Below are 25,670 nucleotides of genomic sequence, written 5' to 3' on the forward strand. Positions count from 1 at the left end.
TCCCCGAGGCTGAGCAAGTTACTGCGACGAGGACGTGCACCACGGCTCTTTTCGTGACTGTTCGGAGATATAAGTAAGAAAGCTCGTCGTTTTTCCAAGGCCAACTTTAAGCGAGGACGCAAATCTAACTATTATTACCTTCTTTTCTATTTCCATTTTCATTGTCTCTTGTGCATGCACTGCACATGATTGACGGTGTATGGAATTTCTTTCCTATTTGTTCTCTATTTGTCATTAGCTAGTCAAACGAAGCTGCACTTCTCACACACAACACGCTGCCGCCCACCGTGCCTCTGCCGTTGCAGTGGAAGACGTGCCGCCCCAACCCACGCCTCCTGGGTGCGCGCGCTGCGGACCACCTCAGAATAGCGCCGCGCACGTACTCGCAGACTCGCACTTGTGTGGCGTGAAGGCCGTGGCCTTTACAGCGCTTTTTCTGCCTCCGCATCGCCGTTCCTTCACTCTCCCTCCACCTGCTCTCTCTCCTCTTTGATTTCCGTGCCGCGGCAGTCGACAGATTGCTTCGCTTTGTCTTTCGCTTTTGCTCCTCAACACCCTCTCTGCTTTCTCGTGTCGTGCCACCGTTCTTTCTGCCGCCTTCTCCCAGCTTGAGTACCCAGCACCGCACTCGTCCCCCCGATGACGGCGCCGAAGCTGCTTGTCGCTGTGGTGGCTGTTGCGTGCGTGGTGCTTGCCGCCGCCGCTGTGCCCGCGCACGCCCTGCACGCCACGTCGTCCGCTGCTGCCCTGTTTGCGGAGTTCAAGCAGACGTACGGCCGCGCGTACGCGACGCAGGCCGAGGAGGCTCGGCGGCTGCGCAACTTCGTGCACAACCTGGAGGCGACGAAGGTGCACCAGGCCCGCAACCCGCACGCGACGTTCGGCGTGACCAAGTTCTTCGACCTCTCGGAGGCCGAGTTCCGCCGGCACTACCTGAACGGCGCGTCGCACTTCAAGTCCGCGATGAAGCTCGCGGCGACGCTGCCGGTTGTGAGCGCGGACGTGTCGGCTGCTCCTGCGACGAAGGACTGGCGCGACGAGGGCGCCGTGACTCCCGTGAAGGACCAAGGCTACTGCGGCTCCTGCTGGGCGTTCTCTGCGGTGGGCAACATCGAGAGCCAGTGGAAGGTTGCGGGCCACCCGCTGGTGCGTCTGTCTGAGCAGCAGCTGGTGAGCTGTGACGACGTCGATATGGGCTGCAACGGCGGAATCATGGACCAAGCCTACGATTGGCTGATTAACAGCGCGAACGGCAGCGTGTACACGGAGGAGAGCTACCCCTACGTCTCGGGCAGCGGCCTTGAGCCGCACTGCAATGATTCCAGCGACCTCGTCATCGGTGCCTCAATTGAGGGCCACGTCTCTATCAAACAGGATGAGGATGTGATGGCTGCGTGGCTGGCGGAGCACGGGCCTATTGCGATTGCTGTTGATGCGAATGCCTTCCAGTCATACCGCAGTGGAATCCTTACGGACTGCAGAGGAGCGCAGCTGAACCACGGTGTGCTGCTGGTTGGGTACAACACGACGAACGAGATCCCGTACTGGGTGATCAAGAACTCGTGGGGTGCAGACTGGGGCGAGGGTGGGTACATCCGCGTGCGCAAGGGCACGAACGAGTGCCTGATCACGGAGTACCCCGTGTCCGCCACGGTGTCTGGCAAGACGCATGCCCCCGTCACGACATCCACCGTTGCCCCGGGCGCGACGGTGGTGGAGCAGACGACATGCAGGGATCACATGTGTACCCTGAGCTGCAGGACTGCCCGAGTTCCGGTCGATGAGTGCCGCAAGGACAGCGACAGCGGCTCCTTCAAGGTGCAATGCGGTCTCGACCAGGTGATCGAGCGCCGCTACGCCTCCAACGACTGCAGTGGTGTGCCGACGTTCACGGTGACCCCTACGGACATGTGTATGATCCAGCCCACGAGTTCGTACAGGAACGTATGCATGGAGGCATAAGCTCTTGCTTTGTGGTGTCGAGGGTGCGGTAGAGATGAAAGTGCGGTAGGGAGTCTGGTGTGCTGGGCGCGCGTGCTGCCTCTGTGGAAGGAAGGAGCGCTTTGCTTACGCTTTAGCTCTTCCTCCTCGCACCTGTTGTTAGCGTCGACTGCTGCATTTTGCGTACCGACCGTACATACTGCTACGTTGCGCTACAAGTGAAACATGGAGCAAACGCGATTGAATCTGGCGCAGGTTTTTTTTCTCTACTACGTATGCGCACTGCGGTGCGCATTGGAGTTTGCACCTCTCCCCTACCCCCGCCACACACACACAGAGGCCGACACACTAGTATGCATCCCTTGCTGGAGGTTTCTGCGCAAGTACGTGACGCCCTCCCTCTCCCCACTCTTGTTTTCTCGGTACATCTCGTGTCTTCTGCGCGTTCTTTCGTTTCTTTCTTGAAACATGTACACCTCCTGTTTTTACGTTTCTTCGCCTTTGTATTGGATTGCTTTGCGCTTCCATACATGCAAGTGTGCGCCTATCTCGTTGTCTTTTTTTTTTTCTCAAGAGACAGCGAACCGATACCAAAGCGGTTCTGCTCTATCGGTGTGATGTCGTTGATGTGCGCATGTACTTCCGTTTTATTGGTCTCTCTCTTTTTCTTCTTATTCGGCTATGAACGTTTCGTGTTGATTGCCTTTATTATATATATATATATAGCGATGTGTGCACCTCCTCTCTCTCTCCGGTTATGGTGCCGCGTGGGCTGCGCGGTTGACGGCGCACGTTCGCGGTTCGCTGCCACACCCGCATAAAAAGGGGGGGGGGGGGAGGGCGTAGAGGCTGCTTGACGGCCCGGCAGGATGGCGGCTTTCTTTTTGTTTACGTTGGCAGCGTGTTTCGCTTCTCGTGTTTGTTTGTGTTTGAAGGACGGTGTGGCTTCGCTGCCGCATTATTTTCTGCCGCACGTAGAGTTTGGAGGACGAAGAGGGAAGTTGGGAGAGAGAGGGGGAGGGAGGGGAGGGAGAGCCATCGGGAGACACCGGTCGAACAAATGACGCGCCTCGAGCAAAGCAGCACGCATCACCAATCCCTATTTTTATCTTCAATTAGTATTTTGCTTATTGCGTCTTTCATTCTTGAAGGACGAGCCGAAAGGCGAGAGAACAAAAGTCACCTTCGGAAAAAGGAGGAGGAGGTTAAAAAACAGACAAACAGATATAAGAACAACCACCACCAACGAAACCGACAATAACCGTAAAAATAAGCCAAAGCGGACAGACTCCTTTCAACCGAGCTTTCTGTTTTAGCTTCTCCTTCTTTTCATTACTCGCCAACGTGTTCGTGTCGGGACCTTGAGCTCTTGCTGCGGCGACAGACAGAAAAGGAACACGTAAAGACGCTGGAAGGTCGGCATTTTGTTTATCTTTAGCGCAACACAGTGAAAAAGTGAAAATGCAGTGTTTTTCTTGGAGAAAAAAATACTAAGAAGCTCGCCTAACACACGCACATACAAAGGGTAGCAGCGCGCTTTTAGCGACCGGCTCCCTGTCGTGGACCTTCACACGTTCTTGACTCTGTGGGCTGGTACCCACATCACTGCCGTGGCTGCAGAGGAGGCGGGACAGCAAAGCGTAGTGATCCGCGATTCTACGCAGTAAAACCTGTCCCCTTTACGCCACGAGGAGCTCGCCTGAACGCGGTGTAGCAAAAGGAAAAGGAAAAATATATACTCCCTTTATGGTCGTACTTGTCTAACACGATGATGAGCACCTCACTTAAGACTGTCACGTGGATAGAGGCGGCAATGGACTTCCTTGACAGGCGAGTCACTGTAAAAGCACCTCCTCTTCCCCCTCCTCTCTCTTCTCCGCTGGCGTCTTTTTTTAAGTCGCCTTTTCAATCAACCCCCCAAAAAGTCCGTTCATCTCCAACGTCTTCCTAACGTTTCCGTTTTCTCTATTCTTGTTCGTGTTTCAGCTGCTCGTTGCTCTCGGCTATATATATATTTATTCTCTTACTTTGTTTGGTAGCAAGTTAAGAGAACAATCTCCATCGACCACGCATCTTTTCAGGCTGCGTTGTGGCTTCTATGAGAGGGGGCTTTAATCCGGGCTCCCTTTTTTTTGAATGCCGGTGAGAAAAGGGATAGTTCTCCTCTCGTAAGGTGCAAACGGTGTAGCAACAGAGTTCGTTGCTGAAGTTTAACGTCGGCGAACCCAAGTCACACACGAAGACTCGGCAGCGTCTGCGTGCATCTCTTCCTTTTATCTATACATGTTATTCCAATAGCCTCATTCTTTTCTGTTTTACCGCGAACGCACGCCCACATTCTCAAAGTCTTATCAGCAAGGGATACTTCTTTTCAGACTATTTTTCCGCAGGCGCAGTCACCGTTATCGCTTCGATAGGCATTCCTCACGGCGAGTCGGCTAGCGAGTTGGGGGTCCGTTGGTTGCATCTCGCGTACTTCGGCACGACTTTCGGCGCGCCTTCCATGTTGCGTCGACGCCTTCTGCACTTCCCCGCCGCGCCGCCCGCCCATCAGCTGCTCACGCCTGCCCTCTACTACTCGCCCTTTGCCGCGCATCGTTGCGCAAACACCGGGCGGCCTTTCCGCGTCGTTCCTGCCGCATTTGAGGCGTGGGCACCCACCGTTGGCACCCACGCCCACACGCGTCGATTTTATCGCACCTCAGCCCCATTCGGTACGTCAAAGGCCCTGCGCTCCTCCCACTCTCCCCCGTTCGACGGGCGCACGAATTCTGTTGGAGGTGAGCCTCCTTCGACGCGTCAGGCGCCTCGTACAGGGCGTACCATGTCGCACGATGGTGTGGAAGTCCCATGCAGCGCGCAGCTGACGATCGGCGATGTCGTCGTCCCAGTGCCCGACTACGCCGTCCACCCGGAGCGCGTGACCTGGGCGGCTCCCGGCGTCGATCACACCGCACCGTACCTGCGCCACGCGGAAACACATGCTGCGGGCATCGTCGAAAACGCCGCGCGCGGCGGACGTGCTGCCCTCCCCCCCTTGCAAGGCGGTGAGCCGGGGGAGGAGAACCCGTTCTTCTCCGTCCTGGACCCCCTCACCCGCAGCCATCTCCGCTGGATCGCACAGAAGGAGCAGCTGGGGCAGGATATGTGCCTTATCGGGGACCCCGGGCCGGCGATGCGGTGGCTTGTCATGCTCTACAGCCATCTCACACGGCGTGAGATTCGAGTGGTTTACCTGAACAGCGACATCACGGAGAGCGACCTCAAGCAACGCCGCGAGATTCGCAACGGGCGTCTCATCTACGACGATCAGAGTGCCGTGTCGGCGGCCGTGGAGGGCCAGCTGCTCGTGCTGGAAGGCCTCGAGAGGGTAGAGCGCAACGTGCTGCCGGTGGTGAACAACTTGCTGGAGAACCGTGAGATGCACCTGGACAACGGCTCCGTGCTTATCCACCCCGCCCGCTACGACTCTCTTCTGCAGAAGCTGTACGAGTCAAAGCAGCAGCAGCGGCGGCGGCACGGTGGCGGTGCCGACGGGGGCGAACTTGCGGTGGCGCAGCGCGCGGAGCTCATCGGGGAGGCGAAGCACGAGCTTGCCCAGATGGGGCTCGTCCGCGTCTCGGAGAAGTTCCGAGTGATTGGCATCACCGTGCCCGTGCCGCCCTTTGAGGGCAACCCGCTCGATCCCCCGCTCCGCTCGCGCTTTCAATGCCTGTACGTGCGCACCCCCCTACCGGTCGTCGCACCGTCGTCGTCGGTGGTCGACGCATTGGGGTCACCGCCGGGGACGCACGCGCGTCGGAAGCGCACGAAGCAGGTCGAAGAGCTGCAAGAACGTCAGTCCGCGCGCTTTGCGCAGGTGGCCCAGCTGCGCGCGGCGATCGCCGCCATCAACGACGTGACGCGCGACTTCCAGCTGAGTAAACCGGGCAAAAAGAAGGCGGCGGCGCAGACCACCGCACCGCCGGGCAGCAGCTGGAGCTCAAGTGGGCAGAGCCGAAGTGGGCGGTATCGCAGCATGTATGACAGCAACGATGTCGTCGCGGAGATGTTCCGCGATGAGGAGGTCATCAACCGCGGCGGCGCGGAGGGGGACGAGGGGGCGGGGACGCAGAGTGAGAGCGCAGCTTCTTCCTCTAGCAGCAACAACAGCAATGGCAACAGCCCTCTGCAGACAGTCGGCCACTGGGCCCTCGCGACCATCGCCCAGCAGCTCGCCCTCTTCCCTGACCTCCCTGTCGGCGAGGCCGTCGTGCGTGGGTTTCCCTGGCCTTACTACGCACGTCAGCTGACCAGCAGCGGGGCAGGCGGGGCGGCAACGGGGTACGCCAGCGTGGAGGAGTACCACCGCCGACTGGGCCAATACGCGGAGGTGCTCCAGCGCTGTCACGTGTACCCACCGCTACTGTTAGCAGCGGATCTCTCGAGCAACGACGGCCGGGGCAGCCGCAGCCCCAGTCCTGTGTCCTCCGCGGCGACGGCGCCGGCAGCGAAGTCATCGCGTGTCAGCGCCCGTCTGCGCACGGTGGTGCAGGGGCAGGGCGTGGAGGCGGGAGGTGGTGAGGCACCAGGCGCCGCCGCCGCGCGTGCGTACATCCGCTCTGCGCGGCTGGTCTCCACCTTTCTTTCTTCTTCCTCCTCGTCGTCGCCTCCTGCAAAACAGGCGCGTACCTCGTCAGCCGTGCCGCCAACTGTTCAGCAGGCCTGCAACTATCTTCTGAAGCTTCGCAATATCAGCTCGACGGCGGTGTTTTCCGGGGTGCCGGTCGTGGTGGCAGAGGCAGTCATCGCCACGGCAGCCCACGACACGGCGCACCCTGGTGAGGCAGGGACCTACGTGCTGCCTGTGTTTCTCGGTGCGGCTGCCCTGCCGGCGGACGAGGCCGCGCAGGCTGCGTGGGAGCGCCCGGTGGAGGGCTACCTGACCACCACCGCTGCCCCTGCTACGGTCTTCACGACGGAGCACTTCCACGTGTTGCAGATGATGCTGCACATACACGCGAGTCGACAGCACATGTGCCTGCTCGGCCCCACGGGCTGCGGCAAGACGGCGATGGTGCGTGCCTTTGGCCGACTGCTGGGCTACGAGACAATGCGCACGATGCACCTGTATGCGGACATGACGAACAAGGATCTCTTCCAACAGCGCACGACGGACCCGTTGACTGGCAACACCACCTGGCAGGACTCCCCGCTGCTGCACGCGGCGATCTACGGAAAATTGGTGGTGCTCGATGGAATGGACAAGCTGCCGAGTGGGATGCTATCCTCTCTGCAGCAGCTCCTCGTGGACCAGAGCGCCGTTCTTGCCGACGGCACCATCTTGAAGCCACCGACCGAGTACACCCTTTTAAAGGAGCAGCTGCAGCAACGGGACGCGCAGACGGGCGAGGTCATCTGGCGGCCAACGGATGCAGATATGCGGGAGCGCAAGATTTTTCCTGTCCACCCCGCTTTTCGGGTAGTGGCGACGGCGCGTCCTCCGCAGCCGGTGAGCGGCGGCGGCGGTAGCGGCGGGGCGAAAGGCGGCAAGGACTTCTTCGTCACGCACGATCTCACCACGCTGTTCCGCACGGTGGGGATGCCAGACGCGGGCGAGGACGCCCTCGGACCCGTTCTGCGACAGGTGGCCGCAGCCGAGATTCAAGTCCTGCAGGCGGAGACGTGGCGGGCTGCGGAGGAGTCCCCTGCGGCGATGTGGCAGCGCAGTGAGACGGTGGTGGCGCAGCTGCTAGAACTGCGCGGCGAGCTCGAGGCACTGCACGCAGCGGACGGCAAGATGCCGCAGCTCAGTCTTCGGCAGCTACGCCAGCTCGTGCGGTCTGCCGTGCGGTACCCGACACGGGTGGAGGAGAGTGTGCGGAACACGCTGCTCCTGCCGCTGATGACGGGTGTGGCGGCAACCAAAGTTCGCCACGCGCTGGAGAGCTGCGGACTAGCAGGGGCCGACACCGCCACAGGCGGCAAACGTGGGGAGGCAACGGCGCCACGCGCCGACGGCGATGACGAGGTGCTCTCGCAGGAGCCGACCGACGTTTCGACGACGACCGGCACATCGCGTGTGCCAGCGACGGTGCACGCGGGTCGGGTGTGGTGGGTAAACGGCGCGCGGGTGCTGCGGCTCTCCCGCGTCTACACGCAGCAAGAGCGGGCCCTCGTCCCCTTTGTCACCGGCTTCCACGCCAACCGCGTGCACGAGTCGATCCTCGCCTGGCTCGCGAAGCAGTACGCGATGCGGAGCAGCATCCTTCTCATCGGCAACCAAGGCGTGGGCAAGAACAAGGTGGTCGACGCATTTCTTTCGCGCCTGGGGATTCCTCGGCACTACATCCAACTCCACCGCGACACCACCGTCGGCAGCTTGACGATCAACCCCACGGTCGAGGCCGGTCGCGTTGTGTGGGAGGACTCGCCGCTCGTGAAGGCGGTGCAGCAGGGGCATTGCCTTGTGGTGGACGAGATCGATAAGGCGCCGGTGGAGGTGGTGCAGGTGCTGAAGGGCCTTATTGAGGATCGTGAGATGCGTCTTGGGGACGGACGGCTGATCTACGATCCCGCCGTGGAGCACCATCCACAGCAGAACTCACAGGAGCCACAGCACACGAACGAGGCGACGACGCAGCGAATAGCTATCCACGCTGACTTCCGCATTATCGTTCTGGCGAACCCGCCGGGCTTCCCGTTTCACGGCAACGACTTCTTTCGCGAGTGCGGCGACCTCTTCGCCGCCTACGTCATGGACAACCCCGATGCCGAGTCGCAGCTGCGCGTGTTGACCGCCTACGCCCCGACGCTGCCGCGCGCACTGCTGGAGCGCTTGGTGACCGTCTTCATTGCGCTGCAGCACGCCTTCACGCAGGGGAACCTGACCTACCCCTTCTCGCTGCGTGAGTTAATAGCCGTGGTGAAGCACATGTCTCGCTACCCGCAGGACGGCGTCTACGGTGCGCTGAACAACGTGTTTAACTTCGACGCCCGCGACGAGAACACGCTGCGGCTGGTGCGGCAGGTGCTGGCCTATTACTTACAGCCGATGGTGGAGCAGGGCGGGCTGCAGCGGCTACGTCCTTTTCGCGCCGGCCAGCCCGTGCCGTTGATGCCTTTCCACTCGTTGGTGCAGCTTCCTCTTCTCACCCCGGCATCTGGCAGCAGCACCTCTGCCGACCGTGCAGCTTCCCAAAGCGGCCACTTTCAGGGCCTTGCGACGCTGCCAGCGGAGGTGACGGCAGACGCGGGTGACGTACTGGCGAGCATTGTCGCAATCGAAAAAGCACGCGGCTACCCAGTCCCGCCATCGTGGAGCGCGACGTACCCAACGGAGGCATTTTCTCCCGCTTCTTCCGCTGCGCAGCCGCCGCTCTCGGAGGCCTTCACCGAGTGGGTCAGCCAGTGCACGCTACCGTTTGTGGATCCGCAGACGGACATGGTGCTTGCTATGGCGTCCATCAACGCCTTGGGCGGCGCTGACGCGGCTGGATCGGAGTCGACGCTGCCATTGATGTCGGTGTTGCTGCTGCGCACCTCGTCCAATGCGAATACCAACGCGTCGGAATCCGCTTCGACCTCGCTCTCTCCCTCGGCTGCACCTGCGAAGTCCTCCGCTGCACGCTGTCAGCTGATGGTGGCGACGGTGCGGCTGCCGCCGTCGTTGCTGGACACCCGCCACCTCGTCGCGGATGCCGCGGAGGAACTCGCCACCCTCTGGCCGGTCGGACACGCGCGCTTTGTCGACGTCTCTACCTACTACGCCGCAGACCTTGCCAGTGACGCCGCCTTGCGCTTCACCTTCGCGAGCCTGCGGATGAGCGCACAGCGCCTTCCCTGGACAGTAACGGCGACGACGGTCAGCCCTCCGCACCCCGACAGGTCAGAGGGGGCCCTTAGCGAGGTTGAAGACGAGGGCGTCGCCTGGCCACCTTCGCTTACCGCCTGCTCCGCTTCGCCCGTCGAGTGTCCGCCGCAGCAGAAGCGTCGTTCACTCTTTCAGCAGTCGGACAGCGCGCGTTCCATGAGCGAGCGGGCCCCCCAGGCTATCCTTCTGCTATCTTCGAAAGACACTGGTTTTACGGTGCTGCTGGATGTTCTTGCAGGAGCTGCATCGGACCTTTTTCTGTCTCGTATGGGCCTCGACAGCCGGCGGGCGGCTTCCCGCAGCGTCCCAGACACCGCGTCCAACGCACAGCAGAACGAGGAGACTTACCCGAGCGCGGGACCCCGGCTCGGGCCGGTGTTACCCCTCCACCTCGATCAACTTCTTCGCTTAGAGGCGGAGCGCGAGGGCGGAGGGAGAGCAGCCGTTGCCGCTGCTGCTTCTGCTGTTTCTTCTCCTACGCGCGTGCTGGACGTGCGGGCCTCGCAGGGGATCATCGCCTTCGCACCCGCCTCACCCTCTCCGTTGTGCTGCTTCCTTCTTGGCGGACACGTCGTCAAGGTCACGCTCCCGCAGCCTGTGGTGTCGCTGCGCTTTGTTGGCGAGCAAATTGCGGTCGTCGAGATGAACGACGCAGCCGCCGCGAACAGTGTGGGAGGCAAGAAGGGCATTCTCAAAGTTGCGCTCACGGCGGAAGGCACGGCGCAGGCGTCGTTCTTGAACCTGCCGAGGGGTGCGCAGCAGCTGGAGCTGGTCGAGCTGGGCGAGACAGCAGCGACGATGAACACAACGGTGGCGAACACGCCTGCCTCTCTCCTCACGCCGAATGACCTCGCCGATTCCGTCTGGCGCGTCGTGGCTAATGGTTCGGCTGTGCAGCCGTCCGCGCCGCCGTCAGCCAAAGACGGCAGTGGCTCGGCCGCCGCCGCCGCATCCGCGACAGACGACCCGACGGCGCGCAACGTTGTTTACGCCCGCGCGGAAGGCGTGACGGAGGACGGGCTTCAACTGCGCTACTACAAGCATACGAGTGCTTCTACGTCCACGCAGCTCCCGTCTCCCGACGCCGACGTGGTCGTCGATGACGCGCGGCATCAACTTTTGCAGGTGCAGCCCGACAGGCGAACCGTGACGGCAGTCGACACCCTGCACGGCACCGTGCGGTCCTTCGCTCCTCTGTCCACGGTGTCATCTTCCCCTGGCGCGTCAGCAGGTCCACCGCGGCCGTTAAGCGTGGACAACAGCAGTGGGACCGCCTACACATGGGACGGCGCGGCGCGGCAGCTGGCGATCGCGGACGTCGACGCAGAGCGGGTGCGACAGCGCTACTCCGAGTGGTCCTCGCTCCTCTCTGGCAACGCCGCCAACGTCGGTGACGCCGCCACCGTGGATGAGGATGAAGAGGACGTGAAGGACTTTAAAATGAAGTACAGCACTCCGCGCAAGCAGCCCTCCGGCACACTGAAGCACGGCGAGGTAGATGACAAGGAGCACCACGGCGGCAACACATGGGCCGGTGGCACCGGCGGCACGGACACGGCTGGCCTCGGCGGTATGGTGGGTCCGTACCGGCTGGACAAGGGCAACGTGGTCCATCAGGTCTCGCCGGAGGAGAAGCGGAAGGTGCCGAAGCACCTCTTGGAGGAGGCCCGACGCATGGGCCGTGAAGCTTTGAAAGAGCGTCTGCAGTCGATTGGCATGACGGAGGCCGAGTATGAGGAGTACAAGAGGCTGCAGGAGCGGGTGCGACCTGCCGTGGCGCAGCTACGCACGTTGCTGATGGGCTTGAAGGCTGCCGAGGGCGAGCGGGTGTGGGTAACCGGGCAGACCGACGGTGTGTGGGACGATAAGAAGCTCGTGGAGGGCATCGTGGGCGACAAGAACGTGTACAAGCGCCGCGTCGACTCGAAGGACACGAACCCCTTTCAGCAGAGATACAAGAAACGCCTCGTTTTCGTGCTGGACGTGAGCGCGAGCATGTACCGCTTTAACGGCATGGATCAGCGCCTGACCAAGCTGCTAGAGACCACCGTCATGATTATGGAGGCTTTCGCCGGCTTCGAGGCGAAGCTGGACTACGCCATGATCGGACACAACGGGGACAGCGACAGCATCCCGCTCGTCAACTTTGGCGCGCCGCCGGCGAACCAGAAGGAGCGGATGCTCATCTGCCAGCAGATGGTCGCCTACGCGCAGTACTGCTGGTCCGGCGACAACACCGTCGAGGCGATGCGGTGCAGCGTCGAGCTCGTCACGAAGGAGAAGGGAGACTCGTACTTTGTGTTTGTCGTGAGCGACGCAAACCTGCAGCGCTACGGCATTACGCCGCGGGAGCTGACGGAGATCATCCAGAGCAAGCCGGAGGTGAAGATGTTCTGCATTTTCATCGCCACGCTCGGTGCACAGGCCTCGCACCTGCAGCAGCAGCTGCCGGCGGGACACGGGTTTGAGTGCTTGCGCACGGACGCGCTGCCGCAGGTGATGCGGCAAATTTTCACTTCCGCGAACGTGTTTTAGGCGCCTTCTTTTCTGGTTTTTTCTCTCTCTCTGTGTGTGTGTGTGTAGAAGAATGAGACATGAGCGGAGAAGGTGTATATACCTGTGCATGCAGATTTGGGGAAAGGCTAAGAAAGTGCAAGGCAGTTATCTGCACGGCAACGTTTGACATGGAGCAATCTCAATTGTATTCGCTTTTCGTTCCTTTTCTTTTTCTCCTCTCTTCATGTCACTCCATGCTATCGACATTTTTTTGTTATTATTATTATCCTTAAACTCAAATGCAGTGTGAAGGGAGACCGTTAAAACAAAATCAGAAAGAATGAAATAAAACGTAAAGAGGCGAAGCACGCCGTCAAAGAAGCTGATGGCGCTGCAATGGAGGACGGCGGCGTGCTGTCGGCTTCGTCGGTGTCGCCTCGTCGTGGTGCAAAGACAAGCTCCCCCTATTTTTCGATGAGGCACACAGGAGACAACAAACGGCGTTTTCCTTGTGTCTCTCCAACTGTCTCTTGCACCAACGTCAATGTTGATCTCGCTGCGGTGCGCGTGTCTCACGACGTTGACCCACAAGGCCGCCTTTCCTCCGTCCTCCCTCCTCCCCACCCCTCCCATCTTCTTTCTTCCTCGCTCAGCTAGTTCCTTCCGCGCTGCCGTACTCCGCCTGCGAGAAGTGAACCTTCGCGCAAGGCCCTTGCCGGACGGAAAAGGGACGCCAGCGTCACAGACGCGTTAGTTCTCATCTAGTTGTTCTCTCTATATATTTTTTCTTCAGGGTTTTCGAAGTACAGCGATGAGCGAGTCGCAGCAGGCAGCTGAAATAGCGCGCATCTTAGCGTGCGTGGCGAAGAAGGCGAGCCCGTTAGATGTGCTGCAGCTCGACCTCGCCACCTGCGAACTCAGCGACGTGCACCGGCACTACCGCAAAATCGCCCTCCTTCTCCACCCCGACAAGTGCAGTCTGCCAAACGCCAGCGAAGCTTTTCATGCGGCCGAGAAGGTCCACAAGTCCCTCAGTCAGGAGCCGATTTTCTACCAGCTCAAACGCGCCTTTCAGAAGCAGCAGGACCGACTCGCAGAGGAGGGAAAGGCGAACGAGAAGGTAGGCGGTGGCGTCGCCGGCGGGGCGGCGGGTGCGTCGTCATCGGCGTCTTCATCGTCTTTCAGCGCCGCTGGGCAGAAGCGTGGGCGGGAGACCGCGACCGACTTGCCGCCCATCGCCTTCGGCTCTCTGACGCACCTCGCCCCCAGCGGGCTGTCGAGCGACGCCCAGAAAGCAGCGGAGATCCGCCGCGTCCTGCAGTGCAAGCCGACGGACTACTTTCTCATCTTAGATGTCGACCCTGCGTCGTGCACCGTCGCCGAGGTCGACCGGCGGTACCGCAAGATGGCGCAGGCTCTGCACCCCGATAAGTGCCAGCTGCCTCATGTGGACAGCGCCTTTACCGTGTTTGAGAAGGCGCACAAGGAGCTCGCGGATGAGAGGAAGCTGGTGCGCTTCAAGGTTGCCTTTGAGCAGCAGCGGAAGAAGGCGGCGGCGCTGGCGCAAAGCGCACACCGGCGGGGTCGGCAGCAACGACAGCAATACTATCGGTGGTGGCCACGCATCCGCCAGCACAACCGCGGAGGAGCGACTGCAGCAGCGCAAAATGGAAGCGCTGCGCAGTCAGCAGTTTGAGGCGATGCGTCTGGGCGAGGAGGCGGAGAGACGGCGCCGAGCGAAGGAGGAGAAGGAAAAGGCGGACGCGGAGCTCGCAACGGCGCTCGAGCGACAGCGGAAGGAATGGAACGACTTACAGCTCTTTTAGCTCGGGTGGGAAGGACTTTGGGTAGTCGAACAGGTGTGGTTTTTTCGGCTGTTGGTGCACCTCTTGTCTCCTTTTCGAAGTGTTTGCTTTGTCACTAACTAACTCTGTTTATGTCATGAAAACGCTGCTGTGAAGCGCACTGCGACGCCAATTACTGGGCGAAGTTATCCTCGTCTCCGAGGAATCAACCACGAAGAAAAAAATAGGGAGGTAGACACCAACAACTTATCGAGCTCTCTGCGACGCGAACCACGTTCCGCTTTCTTCTACTCGGCAGGTTGGAACGCTCCGGGGGACGCCATGTCGAATGCCTTGGCGTTCTTCACTTGGTTTGCTTCGAGGGGGTGAGGAAGAAGAAAGAGAAAGAAAGAGAAAAAGAGGCCGAGTTGTTTTATCGTCAACGTCTCTTGTTGCGGCCGACCGCTGTTCTCCAGAAGAATGCGCTGTCATTTCTCTGAACGAAATAAAGTATTTCTCCTTCTCGACGCCTCCCCCTCTTTTTCTTCTACTTTCAACCGCCTGAGCAGTTCTACCACCAACTAAAGCGGAGAAGCACACGATTTTGGCGTGCCTGTCCCACATTCAATATATTTTCTTTCTTCTCTTTTTTCTCCTTTTGCTCCTCTTCTTCTTCTGAGTGTTGTGCATGGCGTGCACACCATCTTGTGCAGCTCGTGTGTTCTTTTCTTTGTTATTATTATTGTTCTATAGGGCCTGCTACTCGATCAACGTACTCGATTTCCATTACTGTTTCTAATTTTTGTTTTATACCAATTTCTTTTTTTTAAAGATTTATTTTTACTCCTGTGTCAATTACTTCGCCCACTCCCCTCTCCCCAGTTTTCTTTCGCTTCATTGCGTTCTTACTAACAGGCGGACGAGTGTGTGTGTGTGTACCTGTTGTGCGTACATCTCTCTCTCTATATATATATCTTTTGCATGTGCATGTCTTCATTAATCGCTTCCTCTTCTTTCCAGTCCCATTTTTGTTTTGGTGCATTTCTCTCTCTCTCTCTCTCTCACGGTGTGTGTGTGTGTGTGTGAGTGTGCGCTGACGCTGTCAACGCGGTTCCTGTGGTCGTCTGGATTTTTGTTTTTCCCTTTTACTACTCGTCATTGCTACACCCCAACAAAGGACGCCGAATCTTGTCACGGGCATCTCTCGGCGCCGCTCACTCACTCCACTCACGACACCTCTGCGTTTTCTTTTTCCCCCTTTTTTAAAGTTAAAAAGCGCCTTTCCAGCTACGACTTTGTTTTTCTCCTTTGGTATCCACCGGTGAAGGAGCATCGCACATCAACGGCGCGTAGGTTTTTCCTTTCTTCTCTAAGCTGCTGCTGCCCTTCTCGTTTTTTTGTTTGTTTTACTTCCTCACGCATTCTTCATTTCCGTACTCAGGTGCAGTGCGCTCAACACCTCCTGCACCTTTTCTTTCTACTTAGCGCGCGAGCACGCAAGAAGCGAAGCAACAAATACGTAGTTATCCATACACACCCACACACAGACACGCATATACACATATACGCTCGCGCCGAAGCACCGGCTCATGCAGCCGATCCAGCCTGCGCAGCGAGTGGAGCGCCCACCACGGCCCACCTCGCCCGCCGCAGACGCTGACAGTCTCGGTGATGACGACGACAGCGACACGACGACGGAGTCGAGCTACCTGATGAGTGAGCGATTCCAAACGTTGCCGTGGCCTAGCCCCGCTACACCGCGCTCCGGTCGCGAGTCGCCTATCCCGTTGATGCGGGGCATGTCTCCGGCTTCGAGTCAGCAGCCGACGCACACGCCGGAGTCGTCGCTGACGGCTTGGTCGGGGGCCGTCATTCTGCACAACTTAGGCCATGGCCTCAGCAACAACAATAACAGTACTACTGTGATTGGTGCTAGCGGTGGCGCTGGTGCGAGCCGGACCTCTCTCTCACGTGATATCACCACCTTTAATCTACTCCGCGCAAACTCGGGACGGCTGAATGCGAACGTCGACAACAACGCCGCCCTGACGGAGGCGAACATTGCGTTGCTGCGCTGCGCACCGTCTGGCGGATTCAGCCGCCGAGACGCACGCCGGCTGCCACAACAGAACAGCGGGCGACCGCCGAAGACCCATCACACCTCGCAATCCCCAACCCGTGCGGGGGGTCCCACCGGGTACGTCGCAGCGATCAATAAGCGCTGGACGAATTGCCAACCTCGCCACTCGCCGCAGCACGGACCTTTGAATGAGTCGCCTGTGCGCATTGGTGACCGAGACGAGGGGTTTATCGGCGCCACGGCGGCGGCGGCAGAGGGTGGGGGGCACGTAACGGCTCCCCACACCAATGACAAGGAGAACATTGCCATCGCGGACAAGAACAACTGTAATGGCTACACAGCGGCGATCCCTACGCCCAGGGAAGTTGGTCCCAGCCTGGGCGGCAAGATAGCGGTCGTTACCCCTCTTCTCTCTCCTCTCGCGCTTTCGCAGGAAGCGGATGCGCTGGCGCAGCCGGCACCGCGGCAAGAACGGGCAGCCAGCGGACGACCTCGCCGAGCGTCATCGCGACATCAGGCGCAGGTGCTGCCAGGGGATGTGGGTACGACGGACACGGCCGGCATAGCACCTGCGGCACCTGCACCGCCACCCTCCTTGCCGCCGGTGCCGTCGCCTACTGTCGCTGCCGCCGCCGCCGGCGCACCTCAACGACGTGCCAGAGTTTCTGGTCCAGCACCGACGGTGGCATGCATCCCTGTTAGCTCCACTTCCACCGCCACCACCACCGCCACTATTACTACTACCGCCGCAACAGCAGCAGTCGGGGCATTGAATCCTGCGCCGACCACCACGGCGGTGAAGATCAGCTCCGCGCCTGCCCCTGCGGAGCGTGCCGCACGGGCCTTGCCGAAGGCGGTTCCGCAGGCCCCGTCGCAGTACCTCTCGGGTGGCCGTCTAGTACAGGCGGCGCGCCGAATGCCGGTAGGGGTGGTGGCCGCGCCGGCTCCGGCGCCATCCGCGGCCCCTCCGTCGAAGACGCCGATCAGCGCGGCACCGAAGGCAAGTGGGCAGAAGTCTCCGCTGACCCATGAGCCGCCTCAGACGCAGCAGGACCAGATGAAGAGCCCGATCCTTCCTGTCGCAGCCGCGGCGGCACATCCGTCGGACGCACAGGAGGAAAATGCCCCTGCAACTGTTTCCGCTACCGCCGCTGCGAATGGCAACACCAACGCAAGTGCTGATGCCAGCAGCAGCGACGATCCTAGGAGCCAAACAGACCCGGCCGTGCCGGACACCGACTCGTTGGAGTTCTGCAGCGTGCACACGATGTCGCCCGCGCAGGCTCGTCAGCGACGCGTCTCGCAGCAGCCTCCGGTGACGGCGGAGTCTGCGAGGACCCAACCAAGCACACCTGCGAGCGATGTCGCAGCAGAGCAGACGCCCCCTAGCGATCTCCATCGTATTGACGCTGCCTCGCGAAAAGAAGCGCCGACGAGTCCTTCCAATGCAACTGTGAAGAAGAGCGGCCCAACAGCCGCAATAAATACAAACAAGAGCGACGAGGACACAAATGTGAACGCAGAGGCGCAGAAGGACGGCCGAATAACCCGGTTGCTGACGGTGGAGGTTGCGCGGTTGGTTGTCGTGCCACTGAGCAGGACGCCCAAGTCAGCGAAGCGCACAACGCGGTCGCCTGCCGCTGCTGCGGCGATACGGCCTGTACCGCCGTCCCCGCCTCTTGTCTCGAGTACACCGACCGCCCCTGACACCCTGGCGCTCCAACAGCAGCCGCCGTCCGCGGTGCTCTCCCCCGCAGCTGCCACGGCCGCCTTCAATGTGGACGAGGCACCGAAGCGCACGCCAGCGACGGTGCTATCGGGCCCTCCACACGACGACGCGGACCCTCTCGCGAGCCCGCCGTTGGCTATCCGAGCGCTCCGCAGTGCCGGGCAGCCGCGGCACACCGTCGCGGACAGTCACTCCTTCCACTCCACCTTGCATGCGTGGAGCGTGGACACCTTGGCGGACTGCAGACTCAGCATGGCGAGCACGCAGCCGCCGCTGTCGGTGCAGTTCACACCGTCCGTGAAGGAGCGCAGCTCCAGCGTCGTCACGTCCGACCACGGCGAACGGGGAAGCTCCTTCACCTCCACCGCGTCTCCCTCGGCGGACGACAGCACGACGGAAATGCTGGCCAAAGTCACCACCACCGCGGCGCCCCAACCACCACTGCTTCTGAGTCCACCGACCAGCCTGCCGCCGAGCGTGGCACTGCGCGCACGGCGCAGCTCGCGCGCCGTCAGCGGCAGCGCAGAGCGCATGGCACTCACCGAACGCCGGGGGTCTGCGCCGGCGCAGATGGAGCGACAACGAGACACCACCACCGCTGGAGCTACGACCGCTGCCCCGTCGTCCGTGGCGGGCGGCAACAACAAGTCCACCGCACCGGCACGGCACGGCCGACCACGCGAACTCGCAAACGTCGGCAGCGCGGACTACAAGCCTGTCAAGCCGGGCGCCGCTGCGGCTTCCGGCAGAAAGGGCTCGACAACGATGGTTGTTGGAGGGCGGCAGCTGCCCCGCATGTTCCCCTCCGCTGACGACGATGGCGCGAACAAGTCCGCGTCTTCCGAGGAAGCGGCGGTGACGGCGGCGGAGGCGGACGGCACAGATGACGCCGTTGAGCACACGCGTCGCCGTGCGCTGAGTTTGCCGGCGTCGTCGCTGGGCCACGGCACCGGCAGGAACCCGTTTGCGCCAGCGACTCTGAGTGCTACGACGACGACCGAACACGGTGTGGATCGTGCGGGCCATCCGCCTCCCTCTTCTCCTGTGGTTGGCAAAAGGATGAATGCGGTTCGGCGCACGGAGGCACACGACGGGGGCGAGAACGGATGCGCCAAACGGCCTTCATTGCACACGCAAGGGGCCGGCAACGACGCCGAGCCTCGCCGAGCTCGCCAGCCTCCGCTTCAACGCACTGAGGAGGCGAGGGAGAAGAGCGGTGCGCCTGCATTGACGACATCCCCTGTGTTGTCGGCCGGCGGCCAAGCAGAGATCGCGGAGACGGCCTTTCAGGCTTCGCCGCTGCGTCTTCCGTCGCTCATGCGCCTTCCACGGACGCCGACCACGGCCATCTCAGCGGACACGAGCCCGACGACTCTGCAGGTGCACCCTCACTTCGCCAGCAGCACGAATGATGCGGACCAAAACGGCAGCAGCGGCAGCGGGCACGAGACCGCAAAGGACAGCAACGCGGCGACGCTGAGCGGTCGGCACCGGCCAATGTGTCCCTTGCCAAACGGTGGCGCCAGCAGCGACGGCCACAGCAACACGAGCAGCCCCAACAGCGGCGTTGACGGCACGCACTCGGCAGGCAGCGCCGGTGCTGGTGGTGGCGAGGCGGCGTCCGACACCGTCCAGGGCATGGCGAAGTCGTTTCACAAGAAGGCGCCGCGGTCTCGTCAGCGGGCGCCGTCGGTGGATTTTTTCTAACACAGAAGGGCAAACGAAGTGGGCGCCGCAACGCCCCACTGGAGGAAAACGACGTCGGTGGAAGAGGCAATCAACCGTGGCGCCTGTTTGTGGCACAAAAAAACCGGCGCCACCGTCAGCTCTGGTGCCTTCCTCCCCCCTCTCTCTTTCCATCCCGACTGGAGTGCAGCAAATTCTTGTGCTGTGTTTTCGCTGTTGGAGGCAAAGGCGCATTTCCCTTTCAGTTTCTTGTTGGATGCGGTACGCAAAGATACTTGACGGCGCTGCGCAGTCTCTTTTACATACATGCTTATATACAGGTTTATTTATGTGTCTATGCGTGCATGTGCATGGCGCGCGCGTGCGTGCGTGCGTTATGGGCGACCATTTGCTCTCACAAAGAAAAAAAAGTAAAGCAGCAGCAGCGCAGCGCGGCTGCCATGAAAGTGCGGTCTTCCATAACAATACTATTATTATGAAGCCAGGGGATGTGCTCGTTGCTGTTTACGCTCACCAAACGAAAGGCCCTTGTGCTCTCGCGTTCTCTCCTTAAAAAAGAAAAAATTTGGAAATGCAGCTCCAACAAGAATGAGTTTTATGTTCGCCTTTTCACCTTGTGATCTTTTTACTATTAACATGTGTTTTTCTTTTGAACCCTTTGTTTGGCATCCGCGCTGAGTAGAGAGTTGCGGGGGCAGAGTCCTCGAACCAAAACCTCTGGCCATGCGCGCTGCAAGAGAAGAGAAGCAGCGCAACATCTAAGAAACTAAGAAACTAAAAATAATAATCTTTTTTTTTTAGCTTTTACTTTTATCGGATGAGCTGACTTGTATGCATGTTGAGTATGGTCTGCTCACGTAAACGCAACCAAGCGAGCGCTTCTCTGTTTCCCGGCTGCCTTTCATGCTCCCAATCTTTTACGTGGTCTCAGCATCTTTTGTGTGTTTTTTAAACCTCTCTTTTCTCCTTTTCCCCGCTGTTGTTTTTTGTTTGTATTTTACGTTTTCCCATTCATTTGCTTTCCATGGTGTAAGTGTTGTATGCGTGATCGATGGACCTGTGTACGTGCGCTGACCCCGGTTCATCAAATACGAAGGCGGAGGCACTACACGGGATTGTGGTTTCTCCCAATGCGTGGCGTACTTCTCTCCCCTTTACATATAAATTTAGCCGATGCTCTCTGTCGGCGTCCGCGTGGCAGCTACTGGCTGCTCGTTTCGCCATTCCATTCTCAAACCTTTTCTTTTGTACTCTCAGTTCTTTTCCCTGTTACTCGCTTCTACCGCAAATTGAGCCGTTTTTTTCCCTTTCTTTGGCGTTTTCTTCCTCCTTTGTTATTCAGTATAAAGGTGCTTAATCCGTTGCCATATAGAGATGTGTGCATCCTGATCCACTGTACCTCGTCACGACGACCCACCGAATTTAAAAAAAAGTAAAGAAAACTGTGTCTTCTTCAATTTCGTCATCACGCACCACTGCGTGTGTGCCTGCGTGTGTGCTTCTGTGTGTCTTGAAGCTGTAACTCCGACCCTCTGTCTTAAAAAGAATCCCCCCCCCTCCCCCAAAGCTGCTCCCTCAAACAATGCGTTTTTCATCCCTTTTCTTTTTCAATTTCTGTTTTCGTTGAATTCCGCCATCGATTCTTCCTGCCTGCATGACTCGCGCTGGCGTTGAAGGGAGCAGCTGCCGTATCTCTCCCTTGTTTGTTCTCTCTGTCTCTGTCTCTCTGTGTGTGCGTGTGTGTGTGTGTGTGCTGCTGTTGCTGTGGCGGCGGTGGCGATCCCTTCTTGTTTTAACCGTTCTTAACCGTTTTCTCCGTTTCTCTCTTCCTCTCCGTCTCATCGTTCTCTCCGTGCATTTTCTGTATTATCTTGTCTTTTTTCGGTGCCTTCGGCGTCCTCGGCGGGGGACGGAAGGAGGAAGCCCAGGGCACCTCCCACACAGGCACAGACACCGACCACGTCGATGATGTATGTGTCTTCCCCCAATACACAGACCTGCCGATGTTTATAGTTATTACGCGGAAAAAGGAAAACTACTCGCGCTAAGTTTTTCGCGCGGAAGCACGCGCTTACTTGTGCGTTTTTCGAGTCCTTCGCATCACCTCGGCCTTGTCAGCCGTTCCCGTTTTACCTTATAATAAGTATTTCATTTCCTTTTAGACGCTCGCTTGCTTGTACCTCGCGATGCCGTGAAAGCTGGCGCTGCTGGCCAGCGATGAAACCCCAATTCTCTTTTTCCCTGTTGTCGCGTAACACACCCACCACGCGGGAAACCCAAATACATTGAACATTGACGCGAAGAATGATAGAGCAGTGTGCGTGTGTGTGTGTGTGTGAGACATCGCGTGCGCAAACTTCGTTCTGCTGAGGGATCACTTCAAAGCGTTATCATGCCGCACATTGCAAAGCGATCGGAGAGAAGACGGCTTTGGAGCTGCGTCATCCGCTGCTTTAAGAAAATGTTCTTTTTTTTTTCAAAATATTATTTCACTTCAAATACACGCTCCTGCCCAACTCCTGTGTTCTTCTTCTCTGCGTTACATCGCCGCTTTGAACCTACGCAATCCCCGGCATGTTTCATCGAAAACTTCGGTGACTGCTGTACTCTCCCCCTCGCTCTCCGGCACACATCTCCTCAGTATTCATACACACATATATTATTTTCTTGCTCCGTTCTTCTCTCTTGCTGCTTTACACTTTCGAAAACAATTTATTTGCCTTTTCCACTCCTCTCTCTATGTGCCTGTAGCGTAAGAGCTGAAGCTGGACGTAGCACGCCTGCGTTCATGGTTGCCTGTGCCACTCCGCTCCCCTCTGAGAAGGAACTGCCTGAGGCGCTACGTGGGTGCTTGAATTCGCATCGGTATTTACTTGCTTCCACCATCATCATCTCTGTAGTCGTTTTTATCTTTTCTTTTTTTGATAGTAGAGGAGAAGTTGCATAGAAACAAAGCATCGAAGGTTAAAAGAGAATAAGACGCAGTGGCTCACGCTTCCACGCACACCTCTCGCCTCAAGACATCTACTGCTCGTTCATATTCAGCCTATACAAGCGCACAGACTGCTGCGCGGTAAAAGCCTCTATCAGCATCACCATCGCATAGAAGCATAGCAAATACGAGGAAGCTGCAAACACCACGAACAAATCATAGAAAGCGGAGACACCTATCGCATTAATCCTCCCCTCCCCCTCCCTTCCACCTCCCTTTCAAAGGATGCGACGACGCGAATGTCTCCCCGCCCAGAGGGCGTGCTCGCTAGTGGCTGTCTGGACAGCCGCACATACCAGAGGATACCGGCACCTTACCACCCCCGCCCCCGCAGTGAACTGTGCAGCAACGATACCCGCCAAAACGGCACCAGGAAACGCGTCAGCACCGGGCGAAGGAGGCGACGGCGGCGGGAGCACTACCGCAACGACGGGGACGGCCATTCGCACGCCTTCTGTCACAGCGGCAGTGGAGAGTCCCGGCAAAGGTAACATGGACGGTAACCTCAAGAAGGCGTTATCCACCATCATCACGTCCACCACCGCCGCCACCGCCGCCGCCGCGGCGACGGACGATGAGGCGGTGGCGGCGGCAACGGAGCGCTTGCGAGCCGCACTGCGTGTGTTTTCCGTAATAGAGCAAGCCAAGTCAGATGAGCGGAAGCTGAACCTCTCGAATTTGATGGAGGAGGTGAGTCCGATCGACGTTGAACCAGATGGCGACGAGTCACCCTTGCCAGAGCACACGGACGGTTTAAAAGGATTTACTACGACGATGCCACCGCCGTCAGCCGCAGACGTCGCCACTGCCGGGGGCTCAAGCGGGAGCGACCGCCGTCGCAACACCACGGCGGCGCCGCTCGCGTCATCGATCTCGTGGGCGTCGGCCACGTCGTCGTGGATTCGCAATAAACGGCCGAAGTTTTGGGCCATCGTGAACGACGCGGGCGTTGAGAGCTGCGTGGCCGTCAGCGGGCAAGAAACCGCCGCTGCAGTTGTCAACGAGAAGGCGAGGAGCGCGGCGGAGCTCGCTGCCTCCGCGGCTGGCACACCGGGAAAGGCAGAACCTAAGTCGTCCGAGGCAGCAAGCACGTCCGCGTCACCGTCGCTAGCGTCATCACCCGTGAAGACCGCCAACAACGCCGCTCTGCCGTCCTCAAGCGGTGAAGATGCCGCATCACGCGTGTTGAGCTCTTCGAGGGAAGGGACAGACGCAGCGGCGCGTCAGGCCGCGCCGGCCAGCGCACAGAGCGTTCGCACTGCCAGCTCCGTCCCACCCTTCCGCAGCCGCTACAAGAAGGACGTGGCCCACGCCCTGTCTGAGCTGCTGAGCCGAGACCCCGCGCTCGGCCCTCAGCTGCTGAGTCAGCTGTCAGCCGAGAGCCGCCGCTTGCTGTTGATCATGGGAACCGCAAGCGAGTACTTCGGCGTCGACTACGGCGAGGTGGCGGAGCAAATTAAAGAGGCGGACACCGACCGCGACAACTCGATCTCGTCGAAGGAGTTTGATGCGTGGGTGAACCACATGGCGGGGATGGCGTCCACACGCCGACACCGCGCACCGGCGACGGCGGAGTCTGGAAAAGAAGCGGCGTCGCCATCGACCGATTCATCACGCTCTCCTTTGACCTCCGCAGCTCCGGCCGCATCGTTAGCGAAGGCAGCACCTGGGGCGACCAGCACACCGGCAAAGGGCAATCAGAGTACACAGGTGTCGACTCCCGTGTCTTCCGCATCTGAGAAACCGGTCGCTGCGCAGACGCCAGCGGTGCCGTCCAAGGCAGCCGCCGTGCCCCCTCTTCCTCCTCCATTGCAGTCCGAAGCCAACGTGTACGTCACGACACTCGTCGGTGGTCTTTCTCCGCATCTTGTAGCACCGTCGGCCACCTTATCACGGCAGCGAGCGGAGATGGCCATCGTCGCCGCACGTGCTGCGAGTGCCCGCATCATCGAGGTCCTGCAGAAGAACGTGACGGCGCTGCCGTCTTCTGCGTCCGCTGCCGCAGCCGCAGCCGTCGCCGCAACGGCCACGATTACCGTGGGGAAAGGTGATTCTGCCACGCAGTCATCCTCGACCTCATCACCGCCGTCGGCGCCGTCGCCGGGGCTGCAACGACAGCCGCCACCTGTCCAACCGTCGTCTCCTTCGGTGTCCGCCCAGGTGGCGACTTCGGCACCGTCGGCCTCGACAGGACTGGTGGCCGCAAAGCCGCCTTCCACGGGTGCCCAGGCCATAGAGTACGTCCCCTCCACCAAGTGCGCCGATGCCCCTCCCGCGAACACCGCCTTCGTCAACGCGACCACCACCTGCACCGCGGCAGGCGAGGTGCCCAAGGCTGTCAAGAGAGGCGACCCGGCGTACATCCCGTGGCCGATCTTCGCCAAAGTGGTGTGCGCCGCCGCACCGCCCTTTCTCGCGTTTGGCATGCTCGACAACTGCACGTTGGTGCTCGCGGGCGGTGCGATTGACAACATTTTCTCCGTCAAGCTCGGCCTCTCGCAGATGGCCGCCGCCAGTCTCGGCGGGGTCGTCAGCGGTGTAGCAGGGATTCAAGTGCACGGCCTCGCTGAGCGCTTTACTCGCGCGAAGCCGCCGCAGCTGACGGCGGCGCAGGCGCACAGCGACGCCTACCGACGCGCCGAGACCACTGGCAACACGCTGGGGATGGTGGTGGGTCTTGTGATCGGTATGACGCCGCTGCTGTTTGTGGGACGCGCCTCACAGGATACGGAGGAAGAGGCTGAGGAGGAGCGGCAGCGGTTTCATGAGGAGGCGGCGCGCAGTCATCAACGGCGGTGTAGGAGCGTGGAGAAGGCGGAGACGCTGGTGCGGCATGCGCACGTAGCGGACGAACACACGGCGCGTGAGGAGATAGCGACGGCGTACGCAGCAACGCCGGCCCCGTCTGCACCATAGCTACTTCGCAAGAGAGACACGTTTGTGGTTGATGTCTCCCAAACCGGACAGCTGCTGTGGCGTTGCCGTCGAAGCGTTTTTCTCTTGACTTCCTTACTGTGCTGCCGGCTGCTGCGTACGGGAAGCGGACTCGTACGTTTGGCCAAGGGGGGGGGGGTCGACTTAGCTGACGGGAGTTGTCCAGCGCGTCCGTT

The 25,670-nt window shown here is 59.8% G+C and overlaps 5 protein-coding genes across 7 annotated transcripts; all 5 read left to right on the top strand.

Moving 5' to 3' along the window:
* Positions 1–508: 508 nt before the first annotated feature.
* Positions 509–1,962, top strand: ABB37_08996 (cathepsin L-like protease (CPB); the record flags this gene model as incomplete). Of its 2 annotated transcripts, none has more annotated exons than XM_015808214.1 (1): positions 509–1,962. In XM_015808214.1, the coding sequence occupies exon 1, from the start codon at positions 640–642 to the stop codon at positions 1,960–1,962; it is 1,323 nt and encodes a 440-aa protein (XP_015653105.1). In that variant the 5' UTR covers positions 509–639. The 2 variants fall into 2 exon arrangements, with proteins under 2 accessions (XP_015653105.1, XP_015653106.1); XM_015808215.1 differs by having other exon boundaries at positions 516–1,962.
* Positions 1,963–3,836: 1,874 nt separating this feature from the next.
* On the top strand, positions 3,837–12,328 carry ABB37_08997 (hypothetical protein; the record flags this gene model as incomplete). Its single annotated transcript, XM_015808216.1, has 1 exon — positions 3,837–12,328. The coding sequence occupies exon 1, from the start codon at positions 4,766–4,768 to the stop codon at positions 12,326–12,328; it is 7,563 nt and encodes a 2,520-aa protein (XP_015653107.1). The 5' UTR covers positions 3,837–4,765.
* Positions 12,329–12,940: 612 nt separating this feature from the next.
* On the top strand, positions 12,941–13,985 carry ABB37_08998 (hypothetical protein; the record flags this gene model as incomplete). The annotated part of the gene is made up of 1 exon (XM_015808217.1): positions 12,941–13,985. Exon 1 carries the CDS (start codon positions 13,101–13,103, stop codon positions 13,983–13,985), a length of 885 nt encoding a protein of 294 aa, XP_015653108.1. The 5' UTR covers positions 12,941–13,100.
* Positions 13,986–14,640: 655 nt separating this feature from the next.
* ABB37_08999 (hypothetical protein) lies at positions 14,641–19,589 on the top strand (the record flags this gene model as incomplete). Its single annotated transcript, XM_015808218.1, has 1 exon — positions 14,641–19,589. Exon 1 carries the CDS (start codon positions 15,663–15,665, stop codon positions 19,587–19,589), a length of 3,927 nt encoding a protein of 1,308 aa, XP_015653109.1. The 5' UTR covers positions 14,641–15,662.
* Positions 19,590–21,482: 1,893 nt separating this feature from the next.
* On the top strand, positions 21,483–25,476 carry ABB37_09000 (hypothetical protein; the record flags this gene model as incomplete). 2 transcript variants are annotated; one of them, XM_015808219.1, is made up of 1 exon in its annotated part: positions 21,483–25,476. In XM_015808219.1, the coding sequence occupies exon 1, from the start codon at positions 22,786–22,788 to the stop codon at positions 25,474–25,476; it is 2,691 nt and encodes an 896-aa protein (XP_015653110.1). In that variant the 5' UTR covers positions 21,483–22,785. The 2 variants fall into 2 exon arrangements, with proteins under 2 accessions (XP_015653110.1, XP_015653111.1); XM_015808220.1 differs by having other exon boundaries at positions 22,208–25,476.
* Positions 25,477–25,670: the final 194 nt, after the last annotated feature.

This window comes from Leptomonas pyrrhocoris, assembly GCF_001293395.1.
Source record: "Leptomonas pyrrhocoris isolate H10 chromosome Unknown, whole genome shotgun sequence".
Taxonomy (NCBI): domain Eukaryota; phylum Euglenozoa; class Kinetoplastea; order Trypanosomatida; family Trypanosomatidae; genus Leptomonas; species Leptomonas pyrrhocoris.